Below are 13,023 nucleotides of genomic sequence, written 5' to 3' on the forward strand. Positions count from 1 at the left end.
TTAGGTGGTGCAACCGTCCGAGCAAATAAACACTATGTGAAAAGTATTAAATATAGAATTTAAAAGGAAAGGAAATTAAAAAGGTTATATAGGTGTCCAAGAAGATGCCTGTATAATTTGAAATTAGTAGCAAAAGTCTGGTGGTGCAACTGCATTGTCAGATGGTGCAATTAGGTAAAATATTCATTTAAACCAAGAAATAGTAGATTATATATTATATAAGTGAAGAAATGGTTGAAAAATGTGTTGTAACTAATTATTCTATTAAACGATATACTTTTTTAATGTGTAGATTAATTTGTATTTATTCACATGTTAAATGTAAAGTTGGACATTGGAAAACTAAATGAACATATAAGTTACTTTCAATATCAAGGTCAACTACAAAATAATAATGTGTTAAGCACTGTAGACACTCTACAGTTTTTTTGGGTGGTGAAATTGCAAATACAGTCTAAAATGTATTAAAACCCTTGTAAATGTTGCACAGTCATTAATACATGTTGAAACACAGTCTTCCAACTTCAAAAAAATGCATTCTGTCCATTTTTAAAGATTAAAACACATTTTTAAGAGCCTTATTTGTCAATGACCCGAATATGGAGAGATGAGCGAGAGAGCGAGAGACAGAGAAACTAGTCAATTTATATTTTTCCATGTTGTAAAACTGTTCAGGATCATGTTACCTTGTCAATCAAGGTTGTATTTTCATTGAGTTCAATACTGTGAATACTGAAATGGTAAACTAAAACATACCCCTTCTGTGCATAGATCTATGTCTGTGTCTGTGTGTGCATGTGTTTCTCTGTGTGAGAGAGATACAGAGAGAGAGAGAGACAGAAAGACAGAGTGTGAGTATGTGTGTGTTGAATAGAGACGCTGGTTGCTGATAAAAGGACCCTCATTAACCTATACGTCTCTATTATAATTGAACTCTGGTGTGGATAGGAGATTGCAGTACATGCACAGAAGCAAAGGTCTAAAACTTTAGTTTTTGAATTAGCTTGTGTACTGATTACTTCTTATTGTGCAATTCTCTTTGCCTTTGCATTTCCAGGGCAACTCCTTGCTTTTCTTGCCAAATGTTCTGAAGGTTTACCTGGAGAACGGCCAGACCAAGGCCTTCAAGTTTGAGCCCAAGACCAGAGTCAAGGTATCTGCTGTCGGCTAAATGTGATGCTGATGTGAAGTACATAGGTTCATAGTACAGTTGTACAGTGATGTACTTTGGTATTGGTCGGCTCAGTTGTTGATAATTGTCCTGAATGTTGCCTTCTTCAGGACATTGTGATGACTCTGAAGGAGAAGCTGTCAATCACGCGCATCGAGCACTTCTCCTTGCTGCTGGAACAACAATACAGCATCACCAAACTACTGCTGCTTCACGAGGATGAGCTCATACAGCAGGTAGGGCTCCTCACACAGGGATAACATCAAATGGACACACTCACACGGACACACATCACATGGGGGTCTCACACACACCCACACATTCTCACATGTAGACACACATGTCCTGTAAATGATCCAGCCCTGTACTGATGCCATGTATTGCAATTAGAGTGTGTGGTGGCTTGTGTTTCTGTAGGTGGTGGAGAAGAAGGAGACTCATGACTATAGGTGTTTGTTCAGAGTTTGTTTCATGCCCAGAGACCCCCAGGACCTCCTGGATGAAGACCCAGTGGCCTTTGAATACCTCTATCTACAGGTGTGTGTATGTGTGTGTGTGTGTGTGTGTGTGTGTGGGGGGGGGGGGGGGGGGGGGTCAAGGCTCAAGCTTGCTCAAGGCGACAGAGCAAAAAGTAGACCACCATGTACAGGGTTCCCACGGGTCATGGAATTTCTGGAATATCATGGATCAAGGAATTTGATCATTCTTGGGGCAAAGTCGTGGAATATCAGGGAATTTTGTTGTAGCAGTTTAATTTACTTGCCAAAATACATTAATACAGATATATTTCCCCGCAGATATCTAGTTATTAGCTTTACTGCTTGTTTGAGTAGTTGTGGTTAGCCTAACTTTGTTTATTCAATGCCCATTTATTCATCTCCCACTCTAAAAAAGTAAAAGATTCTTGAACGCTCTGCGGCTGCTCTGAAATCTTGTCGGTATATTGTACCATCCATTATATAGTAGGTCATGGAATTTCACATTTGACTTAGAGTGGGAACCCTGACTGTATGTCAGCAGTATGTTGGTATAATATATTGTACCTCTTAACCCTCTGAATGTGTCTGTAGGTATTTATGTGTTTGTGGTTTGTATATGTGCGTGTGTGCGTGCGTGTGTGTGTAGTGTGTGAGTGATGTGTTGCAGGAGAGGTTTGCAGTGGAGATGAAGTGCAACACTGCTCTCCGCTTGGCAGCACTGCACATACAGGAGAGACTGGCTAGCACTGGACAATCCCCAAAAACACACCTGAAGACCATTACGTGAGAACACACACACACACACACACACACACACACACACACACACACAGGCATTTTCAAACTCCTGAAATTGAATGATTTGAAAGTGCTGTCCTCCCCGTTTTCATCTTAAAACTCTGAATTGACATTTTAATGTGAACAGCATAATCTGCAAACATCTGAAAACGATGATGTAGAAACCCAAGTTCACTTTCTGACTGGGCCTTGCTGTCTTTGGTAGCATCTGTAGTGCAGTTAAATCCTGCATTTCACAAGGCTGTGTGAATGGTCATATGATGAATGGCCACATTTCAGGGACGCTTCAGAATTGCAAATGTGCGTCTGGATGGAGATCGTATTAGTTTTAAAGCTGTGTTTTAAAACAAAACGGGATAGTGTGGATGTATACACACATACACACACATAAACATACACATGTTTATGTGCTGAATGTTGTTATTATGTGTGTGCTGTGGAGTTGTGCGTCAATGATCTGTTGTCTGTTTGATGTTGCTGTTGTGGTGTGTGTGTTGCTGTTGCTGTTGTGTTGTGTTGTGTTGTGGTGGTGACCTGGGTTGGTGTGTGGATAGGAGGGAGTGGGGCATTGAGAGTTTTGTCTCCAACACCCTGCTGAAGAACATGAGGGAGAAGGACCTGAGGAAGGCCATCAGCTACCACATGAAGAAGTGCATCTACCTGGAGCCCAAACAAAAGGTGACAAACGGAGAGAGAGAAATTTTCACTTTTAAAGAAAACATTACATATCAGTGATGTTCACACTGGCTATCACTCCCTGTGTGCGAGTAACAAGTGTGGCTGAACCCACCTCCATTCATCAAGCCTCCCTTCCCCTTAAAGTTCTCTAAACCTCCTTCCTAGTTTGTATGCATTGTTGTGTACTGTACTCAGACTTCGAGCGCAATATTCACTGCCTCCATGAACATTGATTGTGCAAGTAGTGTCGTAACATTTTCCCACTCCGACTCCAGTCATGTAAAGCCCTGTGATTTCCGTTCCCACTACCCTTCTGGCTCTAGCTGATATCCGTCAACCAGGCCAGGCTGAACTACCTGTACGAGATGGCAGAGCTTAAATCTTACGGAGGGAAGTCTTTCAGTGCCACGATGTTGGTGAGAGCTGGATTCTTCATGTACTGCATTTAGTGCAAGTCATATGAAAATGGCTGAGATTGTGTTGGTCAGCACAGGAATCAAAGTCTGTGAATGTGTCATGTTACCACAACGATAAAACCAAAGAAGAGGCTTGTGGTGTCCCTCCCCAGCTACAGGACAGAGAGTCGATGGTCAGCCTTCTGGTGGGGCTCCAGTATGGCGTGAGCCAGGTGGTCAACCACAAGCTGAGTGTCATCAACACACTGACGGAGTTCAGCAGCATCACCAGAGTGGAGCTTATTCCTGAGTCCGAGCGTGTCAGCCTGGTGAAGATCTACCTGCAGGACATCAAGGTAGCACGCGCACACAGACACACACGCACACAGACACACAAACACACCACACATACACACACACCAATGCAGTGAGGACACATCCTCACACACTCTCAGCATTGCAGTTGAACAGATGTTCAGTGGATGTGTTTTGTCTGTAGCCCATCACCCTTCTGCTGGAGTCGGTGGCAGCCAAAGACTTGTCTTGTCTGGTGGCTGGATACTGCAGAGCTTTGGTCAACCCCAACATCTGTGTGTTTCCATGGAATGCCCATCGCAAGAGCCCTCGCATATCAACAGAGGAAGGTACGTATTGAACACACACACACACAAACCATATTAACATTGAGACATTAACCACTGCTGCATTTATAATTCTGAACCCATTTCCAGCGCACAGACAAGTGCATACATGCTATACACACTCATATCCACACACATCATTATACTAGTCCACACCTCCCCAGCTGTATGAAACATAATGTGACTTTATGTCTATCTATGTGTGTGTGTGTGTGTGTGTGTGTATAGGTTACGTGTCTCATTGTGGAAGTGATTCTGATGATTCGGACACTGACGTGGACGCTTTGCTGGCCCACGTGGCCAGCGCCACCCGGAGCAGCAAGCAGACGGCAGACGGGTCCAGCTCTGAGCAGACGGCGAGCCGAGAGGGAGGAGAGGAGGAGGAGGAGGAGGAGGAGACGAGCCAGAGCCCACAGCAGGAGGAGACAGAGGAGCACACAGAGCAAGAGGAGGGGGGAGGGGAGGAGCAGGACATGGAAACAGAACCCACAGAGGAGGTGAGTGAGAAGATGGAGGAGCAGAGGACTAGAGAGGTGGTTGGGGGTGTGGAGGGGGCTGATGGGGAGGCGCAGGAGGTGGAGGTGGAGGGTGGAGCAGAGGGACAGACGGAGGGGGGCGGAGGAGAGGAGCAGCGCTGCTACATCATGCTGGAGGAGCCCGCCTCCGAGGCGTCCGACTCCGGCCGGACAGACTCCCGCTTTCTGGCCAGCCTGTCCAGCGACTCCATGGATGCTCTGGAGGAGGACGACCTCCTGACCCTCTGCTCCACCCTTCGGCCATGCCACCTCAGCGTAGGCCACGCCCACAACAACCCGCCGCTGTCGCCACGGACACCGCACACTGCCACCGATCTCTACGGCGTCGGCGAGGGCGACCCCTTCCTGTGTTACGCGGCCCTGTCCAACATGGTGGACTGTCTGCCCAGCCCTCCTGAGGCGAGCGAGGATGAGGAGGAGGAAGAGCGGAGCCTCAGTTATCGAGGCCTGGACCTCTCGAAACTAACCCCCTTGTCTGCAAAAGGGGGTTGCGTGTTCACGTTCGAGCAGTGTGATGCACGCCATTACTACAACATCTGCTCCAACGTGACCCCCGACAGTGCCAGGAGTCTGCCACGAGCCCTGCCAGACAGACCGGAGGAAGAGAAGGAGGAGGAGGAGGAAGAGGAGGTGGCGGAGATGGAGCCCGTGCCCATCCTCCAGCCTCCGCCAGGCTTCGGAGACAGCAGCTCCGATGACGAGTTCTTTGATGCGCAGGAGAGACTCACCTCCCCAGAACAGCCGTCGTCAGCCAACATGACCAGAGGTGAGGTCACATACTGCACATTAGCTCACTTACTGGAGCTTATTAATTAGCCTGTGGTTTCTGCACAGTGAAAGACCATGGTCAAGATCATAGAAAGTATTTATGGGAGTGAAATATGGGCATCTACATGCAACATTTTGGGAAATTAGCTTATTCACCATCTCCCCCTGAGTTAGATAAGATAATGCATACCCTTCTCATCTCTGTCTGTGCAGTAACTCAGTCTGAAGCACCCACCGTTAGCATAGCTAATTGAAGTGGGCAGTTCCAACTAGCATATCCCCCAATAATAAGGCAGCTAACTGATGCCATAGTAATTACATTACTTTTGTAACGTGTTACACCCAACACTGATTACAATGTGTACACATTTCAGTGTAAAATGCACAGCGAAGCACTGCTACTGCACTGCTACTGCAGCTAATGCATTCAGGCGAAGCACTGCTACTGCAGCTTTTCAGGTGCTGCGTGCAAATTCCTTTTCCTGAATGAGAACATAGTTCCATGTTTGCATATTTCTAGCCTGTATGTTGTAAGGAATAATAAGGACTTTTGGGTGCTATAGGCTAGTTGGAACTGCCCACCTCAGTGAACTATAGCAGAGACTTTCTAATGAGGAGACACAGCGCTCAAAAAATACTCCATAGAAATGCATGGGGATAGTTTGTCACGCCAATATGGCCGTTGTCTACACATATCCCACCCCTTCCTCGGCAAAACGTCGACATGTGAATACATTGAGCCAATCATGTGGTGTGATGTGAATACATTGAGCCAATCATATGGTGTGTTGTGAAGACATCGTGCCAATCATGTGTTGTGATCTCGCCGCTGGAGCAAGATTGGTGTCGTGAAGCCTTGCGCACGCGCAGTTCGACCCAAAGACTGTGCCCGATGAGTGCCCATAAAACGTTGGTATATGGCCGCCGAGTGGAGGGACTTGCCTAAAAGGACTTTGACTATAGTGATTAAGCTAATTTCCCCAAAATATTGATGTGTTCCTTGAAGTGATGACTTCTAAATCAGTTGTCTTTGCTGTATTTACAAAAGAATTGTAAAATTATTAAATAATAAGTTGTATGTGTGTAATTTGCATTAGTCAATTAGCCAATGATGGCAAATTACGAGCTGTAGTTTAATGGCACTGCTAATGTCACTGATGCTGATGTCATCACACCCTGCTGTCTTCATCTATTTGCTATTAGTGTGGTCTTTTCACACAGTGGAGGTTCTCATGTACCATTTGGCAAAAAAACATAAGGTGTGCTGGAGGCTTGCACAGGGAGGACTAAAATCATTTGAACTACTATATTGATGTTTGATTGATGAATTGAAATACAATGATATTTCCTTTGCACATTGCATTCATGGCATTCTAATAATCATTTGTATTGAACAGAGAATTCAACAGAATCCAGCGCCATGAAGCGGACCCTGAGCCTCAGTGACATCGGCATCTGTGTGAGCGAATCCGGCAGAGAGGGGGGAGGGGAGTGCAGCGAGGAGGCTGAGCTGGAGGACAGAGACAGCGCCCTCTCCTGGACCAGGAGGAAGTCTGGAAAGCAGCGGCGCTCCTATCTGGAGACAGACTACACGTCACTGGTGTCCTATCCAGAACAGAACCACAGGCCCAAGAACCACTATGATGCCCTGATCTCAGCCAGCGGCCAAGAGCCAGCAGAGGACCTGAGCCAGGCGCCCTGCCCCACGGTGTCACCTCTGACCAGCACTGAGCCCGAGCCCGCTCAGCTGGAGAACAAGCCCATCACCAGCTTCTGCAGCCGGCCACTGACCAACGCCCTGGCGGAGCCGCGAGGTCACCACCGCCGGCACCTGTCCACTCAGGTGGAGATGGAGGTGGAGCCAGATGCCATGGAGACGAAAGCCGTCACCGAGCTGCTGGCATCCTCCATCAGTGCCGTGAGGCGGAGTGCCACCCTCCCAGCGGCAGACCTGAGGGCCAGCAGGAGAGGCGAGGTGGCATCGGCAGAGGGTTTGCTGGACAGGTTGTCGGAGGGGGCATTCGCTGGCCACCTCTTCTTCAGGCGAACCGCTGAGGTTCCCCTAGAGGAGGGGGAGGGGGAGGGCCACTGTTCTTTGCCTAGGCCTCGCTCCTTCACCGTGGGTCACGTGGACTCCCCCACCACCCGGCACTCACCCGTCATCCCCACCATATCCTACACCCCCAGCCCTGATGAGGAGGAGGAAGCGGGGTCAATTGGGGAAGCAGCCCAAGTCAGCAATAGCCCCAGCCTGACCGAGGCCTTCAGGAGGGGGCTATCAGTGAGCCGTGAGAGCCTGACTCACGCTGGAGAGGCAAACGAGCTGGACAGCGACTACTCCTTTCAGGAGCCACCCAAGTCCTCGATGGAGCCCACCTCCGGCTTCCTGCTGAGTCCCTGCTCCTCGGGCAGCATGATCGGCCGACTGTCGGCGTCCACACTGCGGGGCAAGATCCAGAGCCTGCCCCTCTACCTGTCCCGCTCGCAGGAGGCCCTGAGCGAGAACCGCCCCGATAGCGGCACCCCTCAGAGGAGGAGGTTCTCCGAGGCCAGCCGCTGCCGGAGAGCGGACAGGTCGCCGTGCACACAGCTGGGCTGGGAGGAAGGCACTCCAGAGGTCACGGAGGTCAAAGTGGTGACCATAGTGTCTGAGGAGGTGACCGAGGTGATCGAGGAGATGGTGGAGGTCAGCCACCGCAGTCCAGGGGCCCAACAACGAGCCGAGACCAAAGTTGACTCGTTCCCCATGAGTTCAGAGCAGGAAACCCTCTCTGCCACGAGGGCTGAGCAACCGGTCAGCACAGGTCCGCCCTCGGTGGTGGTGACCACCCAGAACCTGCCCAACACAGGCCCCCACATGGGCAACCACACACACACCCACCCTGCCCTCACGGGCTGCGGCCTCTTCAGAAACTGTGAGTCCCAGCCCACGGACACTCAACCCCAGGCCCTGCCCAGTCCCTGCCCCCACGGGAAACCCGAGCTGGGCTGCCGCAGTGCGCTGGCGCTGGGTTGTGAGGTGCTGCTGGACACCGCCCAGGCCCCTCTGGAGGTGTGCGACTGCCAGGCCGTCTACACCAACTGCTTCAGTGGAGTCTTGGATGGGAGCAGCTTCGACGATGAGCTGACCGTCTACGAGTTCTCCTGCCGCACAAAGCCGGACACTCTTGTGGTCAGTCCGGTGTCAGCTATCCCTCAACCACTGTCATCCTCCCCATTCTCTCCCTCATCCTCCTCCTCTTCTTCCTCTCCTCTTCCTTCTTTCCCCTGCCCAATTCTGCCCCCCTCTTCCTCCACTGAGCTCAGTCCTCTTCTCTCCCCTTTCGAACCGGTCAACTGCTTCCTGTCTGACCCAGAAGAGGAGGCCATCGCCACTTTGCTGGCCCGCCGCTATCCGTCGCCGCCCGCGGGCTTCGCTGCGCTGCAGCGGGACACAGAGACGCTCCTTTCTGTGCTGGCGGGCGCGGCCAAGTCTCGGAGCGAGTGCGAGAGCCCGGAGCACCACCGGGACTCGTGCGCGGCCCACTTCTCCGAGAACAAGCGGCGGCTGCACGAGGAGGCGCGGGGTCTGCTGGCGGGCTGCCAGCGTGTGGTGCGCGCCGGCCAGACGGCCGAGGACACCCTGCAGGCGCTGGCGCTCAGCTTCCGCGCGCTGGTGCAGCTGGCCTCCGTCTGCCTGTGCTTCTCCAGCTGCCCGCGTTGCCGTCAGCGGCACGGCCAAGCGCTAGCGGGGCTGGCCGACGTGGCGCGGACCTACCGGGAGTTCGCCCGCACCGCCGAGTGCGTGGGCAGCGCGGCAGCGGCCACGGGCAAGCGCAGCAGCTGCCACGACCTCAGCATCAAGCTGCTGGCACGCCAGTGCACCGCCCTCACCACCTCCGTCTTCTGCCTCACGCAGCTCTTCCGCACACTCACCGCACTCTGACCTTTAACCCCACGACCTGAGCTGCCCTCTGATCTCCACTCAAGAATCCATGAGCAGAGCAAACCCCTCTCAGTGGCCATGCCATCCACACCTGTGGCAGGGCCGGCACTCCATGGCGAAGCACTTTGAGTCAACGGTGCTGGAGACAAAGAAAGCTTTTTCTGAGGTTGAGGATTAAGGGCGTTTGAGAACTCTTGTTCTTCAGGAAGGTGGGGGTCTGTTTGGACGTCTTAATGCTGGCTTTCAGTATTGGCTACGTGGAACAGAGGAGAAGATGGTTCCTCTTGAGCCTGTAGGGGGAAGGGGAAGGACCACACTCTTCAACCCCCTCCCAATGATTTCCTGCCTAGAGACTATAGTGAATGTGCTTTACACCTGTTGTGCCCAAGCACAGGTTTACAAACAGTGAGCATGCATACACACACACACACACCAAAGACAGGTCAAATGCATGGCTACCAAGCAGGCCATGAGTGCAGTATTACACACTCAGTGACAATGACAACTGAAAGCATACAGTACCTGCTCGTCCTAGAATATTCATGTTTATGTGTTAGTTCTCATATTCGAATGTATTCATTTATTCATGAGTTTGCTTCACAGAGATTACATTCCCAGTCTCATCAACAACTATTGTTCTGTGAACAGATGCTGAGAGATGCACAGATGCTTTGGGTCATTCCAAACACACATTTTTAAGCATAATTTAGAAACACATACTTATCGTAATGATTTGATTATAATTTTATTTTTCATATGGTTCTGAACACAAGTTTGAATAACTGTTTACAACTGTTTATCTAAACTTGTGTAATTTTGTTATTTATACTGGCATAATGGTACCAAAGGTCATGGTTGGGCTTGTGTAAATATGACCTGGAGGCAGACTGAAGCATACCCACTGAACATGGAATGCGTTTGATTCAAGTCCATGTTATGCAGAATCACTTCAGTGCTAACCTGACTCTCGCCAGATGAATTTCGTTCCGCCTAGCTCCACTCACATCCATCTGGGATCGGTTCCGTTGAGAGTGATTTCGGCACCAGATTGTATGGTAGAGCCAATCAGGATGCAGGGTGGGAGTTTCATAGATGTGACGTAGCATAGAAGCGATTGTGAGACTGTTCTCAGCGTCACGGGTTGGCTTCGATGTGAGTGGTTGAAGTAGCACGTCAATAGATGACGGACAAGTGGCTTATCCAATCATATGCAAGGATTTTTTGATAAGGCCCAGCCTTCTGAAGCACCACTCCAATGGATCGATCCCAGATGGATGAGTGGAGCTAGGCAGAACGAAATTCATCTGGCGAGAGTCAGGTTACTTCAGTGCTGCTTCGCTATGGAAATGGAGGCCGAATGGTGTCCACTGACGGGACTTGGGAAGTCCCTGAGTTATGTAATGTGCATCTATCATATGAAAGGGCTCAGGCCTCAGAGATGATTCACCTGGTCAAGAAACTGGAAAACACCATTGATGTTATTTAATTTATGTATTTAATTTTAGGGGTATCAATGGAAAATGTGACGCCCTCTATTCCCAACACTGACAGAGCACATGATAAACATTCATCTTTTGAATCATTTACATAAGAACACCTTTGACTGCCTTCACCCAAAAAGACACTGCCCACCAAAAACAATACACTGATCAAGATCACCTGCCACTGTCCATTTCTCTTTCTTTCTCTCGCTGTCTCTCTCTGCATGTCCATCAAAGCTGCTGGAGGTACAACCGTGTTTTACAGGAAGACTAGTGACACCACAAGCCACTCCAAACCCACCTTGCTGGTGGACATGAACCAGTGCTGCTTTGAGAGAACTACATTTGTATTTCAACTGCATCACTTTCCTGGGGTGACATAACTGACACTGCTTGAGTATGTTCAGTATATTTATGTTATTTAAATACAGGCAAGGCTGAGCGGCTGTGCACAGAATTGTTATCAGGCATGTGGGAAAGCCATGTAATGTCTGCAGTGTTGTCTCCTTGTGTGCGTATGAATGAAGGGATGGATGTACAGTATGAATGATGAGCAGTTAATGCTTGACAATGGTATACTCACACTATTAAAAGAACTTTTGAATGAGTTGTCTGCAGATGAGTAGTGCTTTGTCTATTAATCCATGCACAATAAGTATTGTTGAGTCCTTCCACTTGGAGGAAGTTTTCATACTAATGTGAGGGCTATGCTGATGTTTCTAAACAGAAGCAATTTCTTCACTCATGTGCAGCGTTAAGGAAATAGGTCCACAGAATTCCGTATCAACAGGAAGGAGTTTATTCCAGTTGTCCTATGTAGTAATCACCACAGTACATAAAAAGAACTGATTGTTATTTCTCAAAACTAATACGCTACACTACGGTAAGAAAACTGTGTTGCTCTGTACTTGTAAAGCCCTCAAATGAAATAACAGCATTAAACGAACAATAACAAAGGTGCGTTCTAAGAACGTGGCTGCATGCGGTGTGATGGACTTGTAGTTATAGGCCTACTGTTTGAATAATAATAATAATATCATTACAGAATTTAGAACAATACAATTACTTAAGATTAGTTAGCTGGTTATACATGTATTATAGCCTGGGTGTTCCCATGCTGCCTTGCGCGCGATTTGATTCACGCTGCTAGGGCAGCCTGGAAACTACCGCCCTAATTTTTGCCTCAGATAGGGAACTTTTGATCCTGTGAGGGATCCTTGCTTTTGATCCTGTGAGGGAAATTTGGTCTCTGCATTTATCCCAATCCGTGAATTAGTAAAACACACACAGCACACAGTGAACACACAGTGAGGTGAAGCACACACTAATCCCGACGCAGTGAGCTGCCTGCTACAGCAGCACTCGGGCAGTGAGGGGTTAGGTGCCTTGCTCAAGGGCACTTCAGCCGTCCCTTCTGGTCGGGGTTCGAACCGGCAACCCTCCAGAAGCGCCACGGCTGCCCCTTATAAGCATAAAACACCAAAGGCCTGATCATCCTTGCAGTCATGTCTCTGTTAGCACTCTATTGTCAGTGCTCTCTGGTGGTCAAATGAGAATATTGCATCTTCACAGCCTAGCTCTATTCCAGAGCAAGATATTATATAGGCTTCTCGTCTGTGATGTGTTTACATTCATTTTCAGTGCAGTTTTACAGAATGTTAAAAATATAAGAACTGACACGCTTTTATAATCTCTCTCTCTCTCTCTTTCTCTGTCTTACACACAGCGAGAGATACATAAATGAGCAGTGTAAGGAGGGTTACTTTCAAAGCGTATTCCGTTACAGAATACAGAATACATGCCCAAAAATGTAATTTGTAAAGTATTCCGTTACGTTACTCAATCTGAGTAACGTATTCTGAATACTTAGATTACTTCCGCATTGAATTGCAGTGTAGGAATGCGGCCATCAAATCCTGCTTAGGCCTACTAAACAGGGCCCACTTCCCCGATAACGACGGAGACACGCTCTTAAGAGGGTTTTCTACGATTCATCTTACGATCGTTCGTTTGGTTTTTCCGACTGTTTCCCGAACATGCTCGTAGCGTGAACGCGCATGCACTGCTCTTAAGAGGAGCTGTCCACGTTAATAGTTCTGAAATATCCTCTGATTTGACGGTGATGTCAGGTGACTGCACGTCACAGCTATA

At 48.8% G+C, this 13,023-nt stretch overlaps 1 protein-coding gene across 1 annotated transcript in view; it reads left to right on the forward strand.

Moving 5' to 3' along the window:
- The window catches only part of LOC121705604 (FERM and PDZ domain-containing protein 1), a 30,202-nt gene extending 19,801 nt beyond the window's left edge, over positions 1-10,401 (forward strand). The window contains exons 7-16 of the mRNA XM_042086678.1: positions 1,058-1,153; positions 1,282-1,407; positions 1,589-1,708; positions 2,297-2,433; positions 3,003-3,126; positions 3,450-3,542; positions 3,695-3,877; positions 4,021-4,165; positions 4,391-5,464; positions 6,864-10,401. Of these exons, the coding sequence (XP_041942612.1) occupies positions 1,058-1,153; positions 1,282-1,407; positions 1,589-1,708; positions 2,297-2,433; positions 3,003-3,126; positions 3,450-3,542; positions 3,695-3,877; positions 4,021-4,165; positions 4,391-5,464; positions 6,864-9,391 (4,626 nt within the window). The 3' untranslated portion in view covers positions 9,392-10,401. The remainder of the gene's footprint in view (positions 1-1,057; positions 1,154-1,281; positions 1,408-1,588; positions 1,709-2,296; positions 2,434-3,002; positions 3,127-3,449; positions 3,543-3,694; positions 3,878-4,020; positions 4,166-4,390; positions 5,465-6,863) is intronic.
- Positions 10,402-13,023: the final 2,622 nt, after the last annotated feature.

The sequence above is a fragment of the Alosa sapidissima genome, chromosome 1 (assembly GCF_018492685.1).
Source record: "Alosa sapidissima isolate fAloSap1 chromosome 1, fAloSap1.pri, whole genome shotgun sequence".
Taxonomy (NCBI): Eukaryota; Metazoa; Chordata; class Actinopteri; order Clupeiformes; family Clupeidae; genus Alosa; species Alosa sapidissima.